General features: G+C 40.6%; 1 protein-coding gene across 29 annotated transcripts in view; it reads right to left on the reverse strand.

The window, feature by feature from the left end:
* Positions 1-19,111, reverse strand: part of LTBP1 (latent transforming growth factor beta binding protein 1) — a 382,661-nt gene that overhangs the window by 225,165 nt on the left and 138,385 nt on the right. For 10 of the 29 annotated variants that reach the window (XM_070236509.1, XM_070236506.1, XM_070236503.1 and 7 more), the window contains exon 5: positions 3,438-3,605. The exons of 5 other annotated variants lie outside the window; for them this stretch is intronic. In XM_070236509.1, the coding sequence (XP_070092610.1) occupies positions 3,438-3,605 (168 nt within the window). 14 more of the 29 variants (XM_070236520.1, XM_014731210.3, XM_070236519.1 and 11 more) reach the window with 6 other exon arrangements.

Below are 19,111 nucleotides of genomic sequence, written 5' to 3' on the forward strand. Positions count from 1 at the left end.
TTGCTTTATAGGAAATGCCACTTAGTGCAAATATTCTGTTACATCAAACCAATATCACATTGATAAAAATGAGTTTATTCTAGAATCTCAGAGTCGTTCTCTTGGCTATCATTCTTATTCAGGCCTCCCTTTTAGAGTCACACTAAGAGGAAGTTATACTCAAGATTTCTTCAACTGAATACTCAAGAACAAAGACTATATGCTTAACAGTCATGAAATATGTACCTGCTTCTCACATCTAAACAGCCCAGACTCACCAAAAAGCACTAAAGAAGAAGCACAAAAGAAGGAGTAACATCACCTCTGTGCCTGCTACAGAACCACCCTCTGCATACCTATTACCTGCGTTGTGTGGATGAATGACCTGGGCCCAAGAGGATATAGAGCCAGAACATGCTTGACGGGCACGATGAAGACATCACTCGAACCCAGGGCTGTTGATCTCTTAGTTGCTTATTCTCTATCATACCATCTGGCCTTCCCACAAAACCCCACTCCGTGAGGTCCTTCACTTTGTCCCTCCTACACCTCATGGTCAGACTCCAGGGAGTTAAGTAAACAGACGACATAAGGAGACGTAAGTTCTAGTCTCAGCTAACCAGCTTGCTGTGTAACTAAGGCAAACTCACTTAAGCCACTGTGCCTACGTTTCTTTATTTTAAAAAATGGTGACAATAATATCTGTTCTACTTCCTCCAAAAAAACTATAAATCTTCATGCAAATGTTCAAAATTATTTCTGCTGTTCTGATTAATGAAATGGATTATTTAATTAAGGTGCCTTGACTATGAAGTCCATATGGTTTTCCCTCTATTACTTTGACTCCTTGGAGCAGAGGTCAGCAAACTATGGCACTCAAGTCAAATTCGGCCCACCGACTGCTTTTGTAATGCAGCCACGCCCATTCTTGTACATAGTGTCTACAGCTGCTCTCACAACCATGACAGAGTTGAGTAGTTGTGACACAAACTCTATGGCCTGCAAGGTCTAAAATATTTACGATATGGCCCTTTAAAGAAAAAGTTTGCCAGCCCCCACCTTTTATTGGCCTTAAATACCAGAGGCCAAAGAGAGTAGCTAACAAGCTACGACAAATTTTGAATTTTCCTCAAACTGTACTATTTTCCATATACATCTTATTTGTCCAAAGGTTTAACATATTGTAAAATATTTATAGAAAGAAAACCAGTAAGTTAGAAAAACACTTTGTGTACATAATAAAGTTATATTAAACAAGGAAAGTCCAAAGATATCTTACGTCTAAAAAACGAATTTCTAAAATTTTCTGTATTTCTGAAGAATCATAATCTGTAAGTTCTACAAAATTACCATTCTTCAATTAAAAAAATTTAAATTTGTCCCTCAAATTATCCAACATTTGAATTAAAATGTAAAGAGGAGAGAAAAATAGCTCAGTATACATATAAATAAAAATATTTCCCATAATTTTCAATGTGAAATTATTTATTACTATGCCCTCTCTTTTTTTTTTTTTTTTAAACTAAACTACTCTGCCAATCCTTTTGTGGTAGAGTTGAGTCCTGGTTTTGAAATTTTTTGGAAATAAAATTGCTCCCTTTTATATTTTGAATAGGCTACGTGTATTCTGTTCCTAAACATCTGCTTAAATGCCAGACAGGAAAGTGTGTAGCATGTTTTAACAAGAAGACTTCCTCTGTTTCTCAAAGCCTTCAAATATTTAGTTTCAAAATGAATACACTGTAAGCCAAAAAATTACCACCCATCCGATTACTTTGTCATTCCTACTGTAAAGATTTATGAAAAATTTGAGGAGGAAGGGGCGGCATTGTTGATGATGACAGAGGAAGAAAAGCAATGAGTCTAAGGAAGGCAACCAAGTAAAGCAAAAGTGGGAGAAAGCCACTAAGCCCAGAACAACCTAGTGGGGGTTGCCTTTTCCCTTCCCCTCCTTGTCTGTACCCTCCAAAAAAGCCAGAAAATAATATTACTTACTACACATAAAAGTTTTAAGATTTTAGAGATGGACTGAATTTTAGAGGTTACTAAATATAAGCCATTTATTTTACAGATGAGAAAAACCGAGGTCCAGAAATATTAACTGTCACACCCTGTGGATTAGCTAGTTAGTGGCAGAACCAGGACCAGAATCTAGTTTCCTGATGATCAGTTCAACACACTTCCCTTTAGACTCGGCTCTCTGCCCTGTTAAGCATAACGTGCCATTTGGCACCTGCCAGCTAAATTCTTTTAAAAATATGCCCGAAGTGCCCCTATCATAGCCAGGAAATTCACAATACCCTTTTAAACAGTATCTATGGGCACATGTTTTTTTCCAAGTACAGACTATCAGGAATACTGCTTTGACAGAATGAGGATTAGAAGTCACAATAAAGCAGCAGAATAATCAAAGAGCTAATAAGAACTTCAAGCTGTCCTCTTGTATTTTGTCTTGACGGAAATCAGTTTGAAACAGACACTCCCTCTTCTACCCACCGAGACACACACTCCCAAGACTAAACAGCAATATTCCATAAAAAGACCAGATCTAGCCAGTGTTATTATCTGTCTGACATTTGGGTTATTCTTGTGAGTAACTCATAAAGTAACGTGGGTGTCTATGATTATTTGAGTACACATGGCAAACCATAATTGGTCAAAAAATAATAAAAGACATTTTTCCGTGACAAAAATACTGTATTGCATGACAACATGGCAGTGTGACAGCATTCAGTGGACCGCAATACTTTCTCCATTTACAAAAAAGTAAAAAAGAAACTTAAGTAAAAAGTCTCTTTGCAGCCGGTAACTACCATAGTTCATATTTAAATTAATTATGGACGACTAAAAAGTTTTGAGTGCTGACATTAATCCACTAGCATATCTTCCCCCAAATCCACGTCATCTATCAATTTATAATTCAGTCTTTTGATACAGAGCAGAAACGTGGCAAAAGATGCAAGTCTGTATTCCCTTCTACAACTGAAACACAGGTTTCTGATAATTTTTAGGAATTTTTTACAACATGACTATTTATGAAGTAAAAATTTAAACTTAATCACCTCCATCCAGATTTTACAACATGAGTCAAACCTAACATAAATTCTACTTATCGCCGAGCAGATAAAATTTGAAGCTGATCAGTACTAGCTGTGCCTTAGGGTCTTAATCTAAAACCTACTCCCTCCTGTCCCACTGATACCTCCCCATCACCACACGGCTGCATAAATGATAAGCCATAAGGGGCAATACTCTAGCTGCTATTTCTCTAAGAAACCAAAAACCAGGTTAAAAATCATTCCGCAAGCAATTTAAAAGATTTCATGAAAGAAGCATATTTGTACTCATAGACAGAAACCCATTCAAGCAGAGAGCAGTGTGAATGGAGGGGGATGTCTAAATGCTACGATCTCATAAAACTCTTCGGTAAGACAGTTAGGGACCGTGGAGGAACTCACCCACTCGGAAGTTCGTGGCCGTCAGGGTGTCGGCAGCATGACCATTCTCACTAATGAGAGTGGTGGTGTTCCCCTTCTCACAGCTGTTCTGACAGCTGCCCTTGGTGCAGGTCACTTTACAGATGCTCGGAGTAAAGACCACCTTGATACGGCCAGTGTGGTTACTCACTAGGAGTGGAGGCAGGGAGAAAAAGAACAACAAACACATCAGCTTAGTATCCATGAACTTGCCTTGGGAGGTTTAAAAAAAAAAAAAAAAGGAAAAAAAGAAAGAAAAGGAGCAAGAGGAGGAAAGAGAGAGCCCACAACCCGACAGGTTTAAGGAAAGAGGGAAGCCTTTAGTGCTCGCTGCTCTGTATCCAGTGGTGTCTCTGAAACAGGAGTAGGAAGCTTAGCAAACAGAACTCTGGGATGCACTCCAAAACCACATTTGAAGTCGAGTCACTGGAGTGGGATTACTAACCACAATGCTGCACTTTATTCACGGGCAGACAAAGAGCAGTACCGAGGGCACAGATGAAATAGCCAACCCTGACAGGCAGATGTAATGCAAAGAGGTTGGCCATGCACCTAGTGGTGAATAAACTCTTGTGTCCTCGACTTGCATACTTTCCCTGTTTCTCTACTTATTAAGTCACTATTTGCAGCCCGACCCCTGGAAATGTTTTAGGCATGCGGCATGTCTGAAAACATCTGTCTCAAATCTCCTGGCACTCTCAGCTGAAGTGATCAAATCCTGTGACGCAGCTGCAGGAGCCCATTTCTTTTTCACAACTCAGGGGCATTATTTCTCCACATAAATTTATGCAACATATATTTTGTTGTACTGTGAACAGGGTCCATCTAAGAAAAAGTGAAGCCAGGTCACAAGGCTAAAGGGTTGCCTCTATTAAAATACTATCCTGGAGCTTTCACTGCTTTCACTCACAGGCCACTTCAAGCAGGTATTTCTTTCATTCACATGGCCCTCTTTTAAACACCAAATGCTATAACTTGACAGCACAGCAGAGGCAGCACAGTATCACAAAACGGGCACTAATTTACAAGTCAATTCTGGGTTGTAATCCTGGCTCAGTCATGACATGACTTTAGACATGTCATTTCACCTTTTCTCCAAGAGATGAGAGAATTGGAACTGATGTTTTCTAGCCTGTTCTAACTTTCAATGTCTATATCAGGGGTCAGCAAACTATAGCCCCGTGATCAAATCTGGCCCACAGACTACTTTCGTAAATAACGTTTTATTGGAACACAGCCACACTCGTTCGTTTATGTATTGTCTAAGGCTGCTTTTGCACTGTAACAGCAGAGCTGCACAGAGAATATATGGTCTCACCCAGAACTGCCGTTCACAGCCAGGTCCCAATCTAAACTCTCTGGCAAAGTGCGATACAGAAACCCCAATGTGACTTCTGCGTTTGCAACATGCCCCCGGCAAGTCCTTCCGCTTTCCAGGAGCCTGGGCAGAAAGCAAAGATGGAAGCTGGCAGCTGAAGGGGGATGGCTCATCTTTGAGCTTTAAGGCCGGTAGGAAGCAGCCCTTCCTGTTGTCACTGTGTGACTGCAGTGGCCAAGGAGAGACCGGCTCTGGGTCAGCCTTTCTTCTGCCAGCCCCCGCCCCCCAGAGCAGAGCAGCAATTCTCCCCCTATATACTGCTTTGGTTTGACCAAGATTACACTTTCAGAAAATCATTCAAGAGGCCTCTATAGGCCCTCAACAAAATAAACTGTGGTCAAAATCTGAGCTTAGAAACAAAAATCTTAACCAAAGAAGCCATTAGAATTTCAAGGGGGGAATAGGATCTCAAAGGTCTTTCGACACAACTTCTATTTGAACACTTCTAGTTACAGAGAGCTCATTATCTACTAAGAAAGCCCATTCTAGTTACGGGCAGTCCCTAGCAAGTGCTATTATTTTTTGAGCTGAAGTATGTCCTAATAGTCAGTTATACCCATTAATCCTAATTCTGCTGCCCATGATCTCACAATGTAATGCCTCTTCCACAAGACAGACCCTCAACTACTCAAAGATAACTGCCACACAAGCAAAGAAAGCTGAAGTTAGAAGGGACTTGAAGAGATCAGCTTGGGTAGGCCCTCTCGCTTAAGAGAAGAAAACAATTCCTCCAGAGAACAAACACCGTCAGTTCTTTTCAAATGTTTTTCCAAGACACTTTCTTCACCAGTGGTTCTAACACAAGAGATCAGGGCACACAGTCTGAGGGGGAGAGACATCCTAGTGGCCAGTCAGGTCTTCCAGCACCTGGCAAAATGGCACCCAGAAACTTTTTCTATACAGGGCCAAATAGTAAATATTTTAGCCTTGCAGGCCTAAAGAACTCTGTTGCAATCATTCAATTCTGCTGTGATAGCAGAAAAGCAGACTATCAAAAACAATATGTAAATGAATGGGCATGGCTGTGTGCCAACAGAACTTTAAAGATACACAGTTTGCAGCCCACTGCTTTAAATGTTTATATGACATTTTAAAGTTTTCTGGGACTATACCTCAGGATTTTTTTTTTGGTGAGGAAGATTGGCTCTGAGCTAACATCCATTGCCAATCTTCTGCTTTTTGCTTGAGGAAGATTGTCCCAGAGCTAACATCTGTGCCAATCTTCCTCTATTTTGTATGTGGGATGCAGCCACAGCATTGCATGATGAGAGGTGTATAGGGATCTGAACCTGCGAACCCCAGACGACCAAAGCAGAGCACGCGAACTTAACCACTCTGCCACCAGGCCGGCCCTATACTTCAGAAATTTTAAAAACTACAATAGAATGTTTTTCCACAATCAGACAAAAGTCATCTAGTTTGATCTGGTTTCTTACAGTAGCAGAAAAGAATTAGCTTACTCTCTAAGTTGTCAGACCATGCTCACAAATATCTTGAGAATACATTGTGTGTGTGTGTGAAGCCGAAGAAAAAAGAGACAATATCATCCCATTTCAAAAGAATATAAACTTCTATTTTTTCTGGCTCTTGGTACAATAATGAAATTAGAAATGGCGTGCCAACTATTTTGTCTTCTCTGGCATTAACTCGTAGTACCAGCAGCTGCCATGCAGATGCTCAGACCGTCACCTAAATTATGCTCACTTAGGCGAACTGAGACATCCAAAGAAAGCAAGCACTTCATCATTATTCTCATTTCACCTCCCAGCTACAGTAGTCACTTTATAGGCACTTGAGAGTCTCTAGGCCTATTGTTTTTAAAAACTTATTATGTTTCTTTGCCAAAAAAAATTTTTGGCCTGGAATCATCTGGATTTTCAAAAGGCAGAGACAGTTTCATATGATTTAATTCTGATTTTTACAATGTTCACATCTTCTTGGAAGCAGAAGATGCATTTTATTTCATATTTCCCCATGTGTTTTACAAGCATTCTCTTCTAAAGTAATCTAATTCTAAAACAGACACTTGTATTCTCAGTGGGTCCTCTTCTGTCTTCATGAAGCATTTATAAGTTGATTATAATTTGTTTCAGTTTTCCACGTCAATCTCAAAATCAGTATCGAAAAACTCAACTGTTTTCAACTCTAGATGTCATTCATAGCTCTAATAGGATCGCTGTAAACATTAAATGGATTAGAAAATACACTCTTCTATCCACTCCTTTAAAAATTATCTCCACGTATCTAGGGTATCACACAAAAAATCTAAGTAAGTACTCGAAACTAAGGTACACAGCTCTGAGTTTCGAATTCTTCATGTGTCAAGCTGAAGACAATACCACTCATCTCTCAAGAGTTCAGTGCGAATTCAGTAACAGCGGCCTTTCCTACAGAGGCCATTTGGTCTTAAGAGGCATTTCCTCAAATGCCTTGAATAAATACTCAAGGACCCCAGGTGCCTTGCATGGAGTAGGTAACCAATAAAGGTGGAATAAATGAAGTGACCCAAAGGATGGCTGTACAGCCCCGTGATCGGGGACTCACAGGATCCTGGAGGTCCTTCGGGTCTAAGGCCTTGCTTCACCAGTGAGGGAACTGAAGCCCACAGTCCCACCAGTGGCAGAAGACTGTCCCTGGTAGCACCTATTGGCTGATTAAGAATTATAAATCTGAGAAGCAAGTGTCAGGCCAGTCGGGAGTTAATAGGGAAACTGTTGGCACAGCTTTCATGCTTGGTCCCTCTGACCAAAAAATGTAATTTTTAGATCCCCGTAGGTAAATCAGCCCCAGAAATCTTAAGCAAGCACTTTCAAACCTGGGACTTTAGAGGCCTTGGCTAGAAACATTAGATTGCCTGGAGCCATGTAGTACCTCCATTGGGCCTCCTAGTCGGTCAGTCAAGACACTTAAGAGTCAACATCCTGTCTACAGCTTCTGCCAGACCCTGTGTGAATTTATACCTCCAAGAAGAGGCACTGGCACACGGCTTAGAATAAACCACAGATATTCAGAGTGAATGGAGAATGGGATGGAAGTGAAGCCGATACCCTCCCAATATAAAAAGGCTCTCATTTCTGCTTCCCAGTCATGACAGAGAAAAATTCAAAAATATGAAAAGTGTTCTTGACAAATGGACCTCAGTCTAGAAAAGAGCACAGTTGCCATCTTTCAGTCATTAGACTAGGATGTGACCAAAAGCAAAGGGAGCCAAAGAAATAAGTATAACCAGTTCAAGACTCACATCAGATGTCATGAACAAGTACAGTCTTCTCCGCATTCATCTAGAATGCTGCGACAGCACATCAGCGTTCATCCAACTTAAACAACAGAGGCCAACCAGCACAGGCAATATCCTCTGGGAAGGAGAAGCAACCTCTCCGTGGTTAAAAGCCATCACCCTGCCCATTAACTGAGGCCTGTTTAAAGGCACCGCGGAACTGATTCAATACACAGGTCACGTGTGAAAGAAAGTGAGCTAACAGCTCAATCTCCCACTTGTAATCCACTGCTTGCCCGAAGGCCAAGAATTCTTTGAAGGATAAATCATAAAAGTATTAAATAATGCTTAGAAAAACAGGACTTGATTGTTCAGCTCTCCAGGCTTGCTTAACTCCTCCTGGACTATTAAAATAATGCCCATAGAACACTCTGTGTTCCTCAAGAAAGGTGCTATGTAAATAGAAATTAATATCAATCTATTACTTCATCAGATTGCTCCAGTCATAGAAAACTCTCCAAGAAGGAAACTCAGATGAGATCTCTAGTTCTGATGTGGGCCCTTCCTCAGATAAGAATCCAGAGTTGTGTTCCAGCACTCTCTCTTGAGTTTTTCCAGTTAGAAGTAACTAAATGAAGAGGTAGAGAGAGCAGTAGTTGCTACACAGGTGATATAAATTAAAACATCCAGGCTTCCTCCTCCTTGCAATTCTCCCTTAATGTTCACTGAAGGAAACTGTATGTCAGTCACTCATCACCCTTACACATACACACACACACACACACGATTTCCTTTCATTTTTATACATATAAGGAGACAGAGCTAAAGAGAGGCAAAGAAGGAAAGTATATTAAATCATTTAATCTAAGAATAAATTTCTGGATATATTCTGAGTTTCTTAAAGAGTTGCTTATTGCTCATCAAAAAAGCAGGTACTAAATGTATACTAAACTTGAAAATGTAAATACAGTCCCCAAAATATCCATTTGGGCAGAAATACAGCAGCTACCTAGTCACAAACTCTCAAGTAGGACCCTCACTTATTGTTTCACTGAGAAAACAGAAGCTACAAAGACATAGGCCTACAACTTACCTGGATCTGCAGTAGTCCTGCCTTCCTCCTGATGAAGGCTGGTGGTCCTATCCAATGCCAACCCCTCACTGAAGCAATGGATACCCTTCCCCTCTTGTCTACTCAAAGACTCCCTCTCTTCACGCCCATCAGCATGCAAACACGCTGTACTATCTCCCATCCCTCCAGAATATCCCTCCTCTCATTGTCCCTAATTCACTCTATTGCAGATATTGCTCAATTTCTCTACTCTCCTTACAGCAGAACACCACAAAAGAGCTGCTCTATTGGCTGTCTCCACTATCTCCCCCCTGCCCATTCTCCCTTGAACCTGCTACAATCAAGTTTTCACTGTCAACACTTCACCAAAGCTGCCCTTTTGAAGGTCACCAGTGGCCTCCATGTTGTCAAGTCCAACAACAAATTTTCTGGCTCTTACTCAAACTTTCAGCCTATCGGACCAAACACTCTGCTTCATAAGGCACTTTCTTCACCTGGTTTCCAGGTTACTCTGTTCTCTCAGGGCTCTCTCCTACTTGCTGGCTACTCCTCCTCATGATCGTATCCAGGGGAGGGCCCCAGTGCTCCGTCTTTGTAGCCTTCTCATTCCTATATTAACTTCCTAGATGGTATCACTCTGTCCTATTCTCATGGATTTAAACACCATCTACAGACTTCTGTATAGAAAATGTTTAACTCTAGCATGGACCATCTCTACCGTGTGTGTGTGTGTGTGTGTGTGTGTGTGTGTGTGTGTGTGCGCGCGCACACGTACGCACAGATGGATACTGGAGATGTGTGTGTATCTAATAATCCAACTGCTTATAGGATTTTGCTAGGTAGATGTCTAACGTCTATGAGACACCTCAAACAAAACATATTCAAAATTAAGCTTTGATTTCTCCTTGTCCCCAAAATCCAAACCTGTTCTTCAAGCCTTCCCCTGTCATGGAAAATGTCAAGTACATTCTTGACTCCTTTTTTTTGGCAGGGGGAGGAGGGGTGTTCATTTGAGACTCAATACAACAGCAAATCCTGTTAGCTTTATTTCCAGAAGGAGAGAATTTCTCACCACCTCCGTGGCAAACACTCTGGTACAATCCACCATCATCCCTTATCTGGATTATTTCAATAGTTTCCTAGCTGGACTCCCTGCTTCCACCTTTGTCCTCCTACAGTTTACTCTCCACAGCATTCAGAGCATCCTTTATTAACTTATGTCAGTCATCATGGCGCTCCTCCCTCCAGCGGCTTCCCATCTCAATCAGAATAGAAGCCAAAGGCCTCACAACGGCCTACAGGGCCCTCCACAAGCCGTGACCCCCTTGACCTCATCTCCTACAACTCCCCCCAACCCACTCACTCTCACTTCCTTGTTATTCCTCAAATACCGGACACACTCCTGTCTCCGGCCTTTGCACTTGCTGTTCCCCTGCCGAGAATACTCTTCTCCAGATATACACAGCTTCCTCCCTGACCTCCTTCAAGACTTTTCCAGAATGTCAAATTATCGGGAAACTTTTCCTGACTACCAGACATAAAACTGCACCACCCCCACCCATTAGCTATCCACCATACCCTGCTTTACAGTTCACATGTATTATAAATACACTTTATATATTTAGTGCTTGATTCTTGACATAAAAACACAAACTCCATGAGAGCAGAAATGTGTCTCGTCATACCCAACATGTGTCTCATAGTAGGTGCTCAAGAAGTAATAATTGAATAAGTGAACGAATAGACTTCATTGACAGGCAACTAGTAACAAATAATATTTACCTACGGGATAATTGTCAGCAGTGTTGAAAAAAAAGAAAGAACACTCCTATGAAACCTTTGGCCTCAAAACATATTTGTTATATGCTATATTTGTCATGGAGAAATATTTTAGTCATAAAAGTTTCAGATCAAGGGAAAGCACAGTTGTTATTCAGGAAACTCTGCAACCATTACAAAACATTTTTCCCCAAAATCATTAAAACGTTACCCAAAAATGGCCAATATAAAAAAGTAAAAATTTTCAATTAAACATGCCGATGAGAGAATAACTGAATAAAGAACAGGAAATAGAAAACTTTCAAACAATTTTTCAAAAGAAAAACAGACAATTATTTGCTCCCCAAAATTCACAAAATATTATGCAAAAAAACAGACACATAACGGAAACTTCCTCTAATTTTTTAAGTAAAACTTATGATGTATAAGGAGTTTTTAAACATATTTTTGACTTACTAAGCATTCATTCCCTTTGTTCGGCAAAGAACAGAGCGGAAATTGAAAACACTACCCCCCAGATTCTGCAGTCTGACGTGAATTGCCACTAGGCCATAAAATCCACCCAAAAAGAGAAACACATTTTGGTTGGCAGCTTGAGGAGACTGGCCAAGGGTCCAACCAGAGATCCTGCAATATGACGGCAGATTTCATCCCAAATTTCCACTTACTTCAGGAGTCAGGTCTAATTTCCTGTTTCACTCATTTAATCTTTGTTTTACCTTGACTCTCGATTCAAGGACTAAGATTTTCACCTAGAATCACATTTTCTCACCTTCAATCTTGCCCTGCCAGCCAGACTCCACTGCCCCCCATAGGACTTGAAAAAGAACACCTTGAAACCATGGGATTGTTTTAATCTTTCCATTTTCTCCTTGGAGTCTTCCCTCTCTAAACACCAATCATAAGTTCTCTTCTCTAAAAATGTTTTTTAAAAGGTCCTATTTTTATCCCTGGGACAAAATCAAATATGTTTGAAGGTATAATATATTTTACAGTCAAAAGACTAACTTGTACCCAACAAGTAGTTTACTCACCCAGCAGGATCTGACCCAGCGTTGGGAGAAAGAAAACACAGTTGGTAATAAAAAGTGGAGAACTAGCAAAACAAACCAATGGCTTATTGACATTTTCATTTTCTGACCTCTTTTGTAAAATATTTTTCTTTAACATCATAGACCCTGAGGGGATTCAACTGTCCAGGCATACTTCACTCTACAAATGAGGAACGCCCAGGAAAGTTCGGGACAGGCTCTGGGACTACAGGCCATGGAAAAAGGTGACAGCACTTGCCGAAGTCACCACAACTAATAAGAGACAGCAAAGGGGCACGCTCCTCAGTCCTGGTGTCCTGCAAGTGCACCAGACTGTCCCATGGTGTCTTTCCTTCAACATGAGCTTAAAAACTCACCTATCTAGAACATATGTGGAAATCTCTCCTCTGCGTCTAATCCTGAACATCATTCCATTCAGAATGGACAGTAGTATTTGAAATGCTGTGATAAAGAGCTGAAGAAACACATCCCCAAGATGACAGCACTTAAGTCAGTGCATAACTTAAAAAGAAGTAAAAGAGAAAGTGAGGGAGGGTGAGAGAGCTCACTTGACCTATTTTCTCAATTCTAAGTTGGGAAGGGAACCCACCAATCTGGATCTAGAATCCTGACAATCATGGGAGCCATATTGGGAAGGGTTAAATGAGTTTGTCCAGGGATTTTCCTTTTTTTTTCTTTTTGGCATCAACATTCCAGGTGTTACTCTGAGAGGATGTCTCCCAAGGGAGAAATATCATTTATCAATTCTTTTTTTTTTTTTTTTAAAGATTGGCACCTGAGCTAACATCTGTTGCCCATCTTCTTTCCTTTTTTTTTTTTCCTCCCCAAAGCCCCCCAGTACACAGTTGTATATTCTAGTTGTGAGTGCCTCTGGTTGTGCCACGTGGGACACCACCTCAGCATGGCCTGACAAGCAGTGCCGTGTCCCCACCCAGGGTCCGAACTGGTGAAACCCTGGGCCGCTGAAGTGGAGTGCGCGAACTTAACCACGCGACTACAGGGCTGGCCCCAGAAATACCATTTAAAAGATGCCTTTTTTCATGTGAAAAATCTCTACCTCCCTTAAAGGACCTGCGCCAGTCTGCAGCAGACAGCTTTAGATTCCACCCCACGGCGATGGGAGTAGAGGCTTAAGCATAACTGACAAGAAGAGGACTTCACTGTTGTCCCCAAATCAAGAGAACAAGTTGCACAGCAGTAAACACTTACCTGTCTTCTATCTCTAATACTCATACATTCCGGCTAGTTTGCTTGGGCTCCTTACAGAAACACTGGGTTAGATATGCTTCACATGACTCAAATTTTCTGTCCCTTAATTTTGGAACAGAATTAGGTTTTATTTATCCCCACATTTGTTGTTTTTCCAAAGAAGTAAATGGAGGCATTTGTTATCAGTCTATCACTCACCATTTCCATAAATAACATCTGTTTATTCGTATATGGAGAAGCAAGTCTGACTAAAAGGATAAATATCTAACTGGACTATTTGTTTGCCAAGGAACAAATTTCATGACTTATTCACAAGCTTGATTAAGTGGAGGCCATTTCTCGTGAGGGTCTTGGATTACCTCTACCATATACTTTGAGAATTAGGATTCCATATAATCAATATGCTTGTTATGACAAATATTTCTGACACAATCAAATTCCACAAAAGGAAATTAAGACTCTTTTCCACCTAGATCCAATCTAGCCTCATCTGCTACAGCATCCCCATGTATAGCCAGGGCATTAGCCAGACCGAACTACCCAATGGTCCTCACTCGCACGCCTACTTCCTTCAGATGCAGCTTCCTAACTCTAGAAAACCTTTCCTCCTTTTTTCCCCACCTTTCGTCCTTTTGACCAAACTCAACTAGCCCCTCCCTCCATGATCTTGAGCAACTTAGGCACGACCAAACATTACAACCCCCCATTTTCTCCTGGCTCTTTGCACATACTTCTATTATGTATGTTCCTCCACTTTTCCAATCTTCCTTCAGCCTCAATCAAGCCAAAGAAAACAGTTTATATTCTTAGCCTCCTTTTCTATTTATAACAAATGTTCCACCTGGTGACTCTCCCTCTTTGGGAACGGGAACGAATACGTGGTGAGGGGAGTGACATGGGAAGGAATGCAGGGAGGGAAATGCAGATAAATGGATCAAATTTAGTGAACTCAGGCTAGGAATATATGGGAATTACATTTTCTAAAAGATGGGGCAGAGAAGCAACTTTTACTCAGACAACTAATAACTGGAAGCCACAAAGCTTTGAAGGAGGTGAATGCTGTCAGGGTTCCACTACCTTCATAAGGGGGCTTAGAAATTTCTCTCTTACACTAAACGGGACACAAGGAAGAAAATGGCCTATTACATTTTCCAAAATTTAAGTTCTGCTTTAAAGAAAAAAGATGTCAAAATACAGGACAAAGAAGGAAACCAAAACCTCCTGCACCCTGTCCAGCCATTCTGAGTCACTGGAGCTGCCAGGCCAGAAGAAGACACCTTGATGGCCCTCTGAGGGATTCCAATTCTTTCATATAGGCAATAAAAATCCAGAGCAAACAAAAATATTACAATTTGAATACATTTTATTTTAAGAAGCACTAAGGAAGCTGAAGATATGAACATTTTTGCAACTGTTGATACAATTCTCAACTTTGATGGATTTAATAGAAAGAAAAATCTGTGGAAGCAATTAGTTATATAGAAGAAAGTTGGCATTGTTAGATCTCTGAAGTAATTTAGAATCATAGAATCAGGGGTACCCAAGCCTGCAGAATACAGATTCTGTCATTTACATCCCCTCCCCACCCCTTCACCCACCAGCACAAACTTCTCTCTGGCTCCGTTTTTAAATGACTCCATCAAATGGCCCCAACAATTCTCCTTCAAGGGGTTACTGCCAAATTCAATGGATCTCATCATTACAAAAGATTTCTCCCTCAATATCCCCTTTCTCAAAGTCATCATACTATATCTAGCTATACTCCAGTATTATGTGATAAATAAAATTCAAAAATGATTAGTTGCCAATAAAACATTAATTACATCAGTAATTGCACATTGTAAGTTTTCCAGCTGTGAGTTAATTCTTTTCAGGTCACTCATTTTCAACTTCCTCTTATGCTTTTGACACTATTAAGACAGTGCCTCTTCTGTCAGACCCTATGATGATTTTAAAATCTATCCACAAATTCTTTGATTCTTCTTTCTTCAAGAGGTAAAGTCTCATTCTCTTTCCTTTCAGCATAGGCTAGTCTTAGTGACTCATGTCTAAAGAACAGAATAAAGTGGAAGTGATGGTTTACAACTTCAGGGACTAGATCATAAAGAAAAGGCACTACAGGGGCTGGCCCCGTGGCCGAGCAGTTAAGTTCGCGCGCTCCGCTGCAGGCGGCCCAGTGTTTCGTTGGTTCGAATCCTGGGCGCGGACATGACACTGCTCATCAAACCACGCTGAGGCAGCATCCCACATGCCACCACTAGAAGGACCCACAACAAAGAATATACAACTATGTACTGGGGGGCTTTGGGGAGAAAAAGGAAAAAATAAAATCTTTAAAAAAAAAAAAAAAAAAGAAAGAAAAGGCACTACAGCTTCTGTCTTGGTCTCTCTCTCTTGGATCACTCGCTCTGGGGAAAGCCAGCTCCCATGCTGTGAGAAGACTCAAGGAGCCTATGGAGAAGCCCATGTGGCAAAGAACCAAAGTCTCCAGCCAACAGCCATGTGAGTGAGCCATCCTGAAATCAGATCTTCTAGCCCCAGTCAAGCTTTCAGATGATCACAGCCCCTGCTGATACTCTAACTGCAATTTCAGGAAAGAACCTGACCCAGAACCAATCAGCCATGGTACTTCTGAATTCCTTACCCATAGAAACTATAAGATAATGTTTGCTGCTTTAGACCACTAAGGTTTAGAGTAACTTGTTACATGACAATAGATAACTAATATAAACGTGCACACACTCCCCTGCTTTTTTTTTTTTTTTTGCCTAGATTGAGAATACAGAAGAAGAATTTATGGACTTTTCTAAATGTACAGAGCACTATCTGCATGATTGATGGACTCATGAAGCATGTATTGAGCGCCTACTAACTACAGAGCTCAAAAACCACAATCGTGTAAATTACCCCTTTCACAGGCAAGGAAACTACAAAGACATTGATCAGAAACTTGACCAAGGTCATTTTGTCAGGAAATGGTAGAGCTGGGATTTCAGCACAAGCCCTTGTTCTTTCCTCACTACCCCCAATGCCTCTCCTACACTTTTAAAGAGGATTACAGTGAAAATCTTGACACTAAGCACTCGGGATGTAGGTTGGGATGAGGGAGAGAAACACACTGAGCACATACTATGTATTTGGCAGTAGAGTAGGTATCATATCCTTCATCTCATTCATTCTTACAACAGTCCTATGGAGTAAGTGTTAAGATTTTCATTTGACAGAGAAACTAATACTCAGAGGCTCAGTGCAACAGAATACAGTACAACCACTCACAGGCTCCGCCCTCCAAGATCTTGGAACCTAGAGTGGAAGAAAGACACACACAGAATAGTGCCACCCAAATCATCTACTTCACAAGATTGTGGCAGGGGCCATATGAAGTAATTTGTATGGATATAGTTCATAAGCTGTTAAATACTATGCAAAGGCAAGAGGATATCATGACATGTGGTCAGCTCTCAGTGGAGCACCTGTGAGAAAAAAAACTAGTAGTGATATTTACCCCATGATATACGATATAGGAAAACCCAAAAGAGCTTCTAAATACGGGAAAATTTCATCTCTAGATGTTTTCTTTCATGATCAAAATTATGATTAAAGACTCTAGAACAAAGTAAAATTCCACTGTGGACTTTGGTTCCTCCATAATTTCCAGATAAGACCTGATTGCTTGACTTTGTTTGAAAGGTATTAAAATGGATTTCACCCAGCAGTAGGAACCCACTGATTAGAAAGACTTATTTTGCATTTGAATAATCTAAGTTAAATAATTCCTGCCAGAAGCTCTATATTTAGATCATTTAAAAAAATATCCTACCATAAAAGACTTAAATGTAATAAAGTTGAGAAATTTTTTAAATATGGTCAGATTTTGACTTTGTACTCACCTAAAAGTAACTTACACAAAGAGCTAAAGTAGCACTGTTTTCACTGAGTAAGATTCACTTGGCAATTTTTAACTCATTATATTTTTGATTCCTAACAAACTTATGAGTAATATGTAGGGTACATTTCAAATAGTCCAATAATGCACTAACATTATAATGTAACATTGAATTAATGCACATCAAGCACTAGCACAGTGGTCAGCACACAGTAAATCCTAACTAGCTGAAGAGGAAGAGGAGGACGGAATCTACACAGTGTCTTTGGTGGCAACAAATGAGCTTATGTCCAAATTTCCTAATTACCTGATCTTCAGAGACAAAAATATAAATTACAATACTTTAGCAGGATTTTAAAATACACATTATATGTTCTTGAGGTATATAAGGTGTGGTTTGGAAACTGGGACCTCTGACAAGAAACATTATGAATCACTTTCTCCACTAAGAGTCTTTCAAAAACTCCTTTAAAAAGAGGCATCTAATTTTGCTCTATTTCCATGTTCAAGACATGGCAGAGCATGCCTGATATGTATTTACACACACACCCCATTGTGGTTGCCTGAAAAACCATACCAGAAAAGATGATGAACAGATAGGAGGCATGGTGGGATTCTGGGAGTCTTATTGAAAAGGTTCCCGTCCACACTCACTAATGAGCTGAAACTGGACATTCTCCATTCCATGTGAGCAAGAATCCCTGAGACCTGAGAATCCAAATGGGTACTCAGACATAAATAAGGCAACACATTAGGCCCTACTGAACCCCAGGCCAGGCAGAACAACTTTCTAAGTGTTTCAGTGGTCTTGAGGAACTAATGGAATTGACCCACCCACTGCTCTGTCCAACTGCCAACACACCCTGAGCTTTCTTAGAAGTAAGTGGGTGTGTATAGCAGTAAGAGCTAAAAAAGGGAGTGAAGAAAAGAAGTAAAGCAGCTGTGTTTTCCCTCTAAAATGCAATCTTTGGTGCTGAGATATCAGGACATGCAGCTGTTATTGGGAAAGGTACAAATAGAACACATGTTAACTGGGGTCTCTGCCTACGACCGTGTTGGGGGGTGCACATTATCTCAAGTGATGGGATGGTAGAGTAAAGCTGTGTGCAGCTAATAGGGAAATACCAGTCTCAAGAAAACCCAGGGACAGCCAGACATATAAGCCAGATCTCATGGAAACTAGGACATATGGCAGTAACCAGGAAGACATTAAGAATCCACAGAACTTTTAGCAACTCATTATATGTTACTCTATTCCCAGTCTTTTTCAGAAAATGCTGCTGCCCTTTATTCTTGTGCCCATGATTAACACGAGAGGAAGCTTCCCTGTCTGTTTCTGGTTCTACTCAGTATTCCACTTCTGTTCCACTTGATCACCATTCAACTCTGACTGACAAATTCCTTGAGAGTCTGATTAATCTGATTTCATCAATATCATTCCTGTTGGGGAATGCCTTCTGCCAGGCCACATTATAGGCAGCTGGCCAGCTGGGGTTGGTTTTCCTTGGATCAACTGCCTACATATTTTCTAGTCCACTGTGGCAAGAAGGTGAGGTCACCCAGAGTAACATTTTTACTGATATCTATCCTGTCTGATTAAAACAGTATCACCTGCTCTACTGAGACTAACAACTGACTTGTCCAGATTGTTTTAAAAAGTAAATCTTCTGCCCTGCTGATAATCTAAGAACAGTATATGTCAAAAGAGTTGGCACGTCATCAGACCAAATACATGCCTTTTTCATAGTAGAAGAAAGAATGGTACCATATGAGGCTTCCTAAAGCTCGGAAGTAGCACACTGCCATCCCACCTACACGCCATTAGAGCAAGTCACGTGACCAAGCTCAGTATAGGGGATGGGAAAGTCCACTATACCCAAGGGAAGCTATACTCAGAGGGAAGAAAGAATTACGCATTAATAATATCTCCACTTTTATTCTGGGATGAATAAAATGTCATAAAAAAAGTTAAACAGATCAGAGAAGTATTAAAAATATATGCGCCTCCCTCTCTCCCTATAAAAACAAACTAAAGCACACTTAAATCGCCCTTCTTTTTCATT

Source organism: Equus caballus, chromosome 15, assembly GCF_041296265.1.
Source record: "Equus caballus isolate H_3958 breed thoroughbred chromosome 15, TB-T2T, whole genome shotgun sequence".
NCBI classification, from domain to species: Eukaryota; Metazoa; Chordata; class Mammalia; order Perissodactyla; family Equidae; genus Equus; species Equus caballus.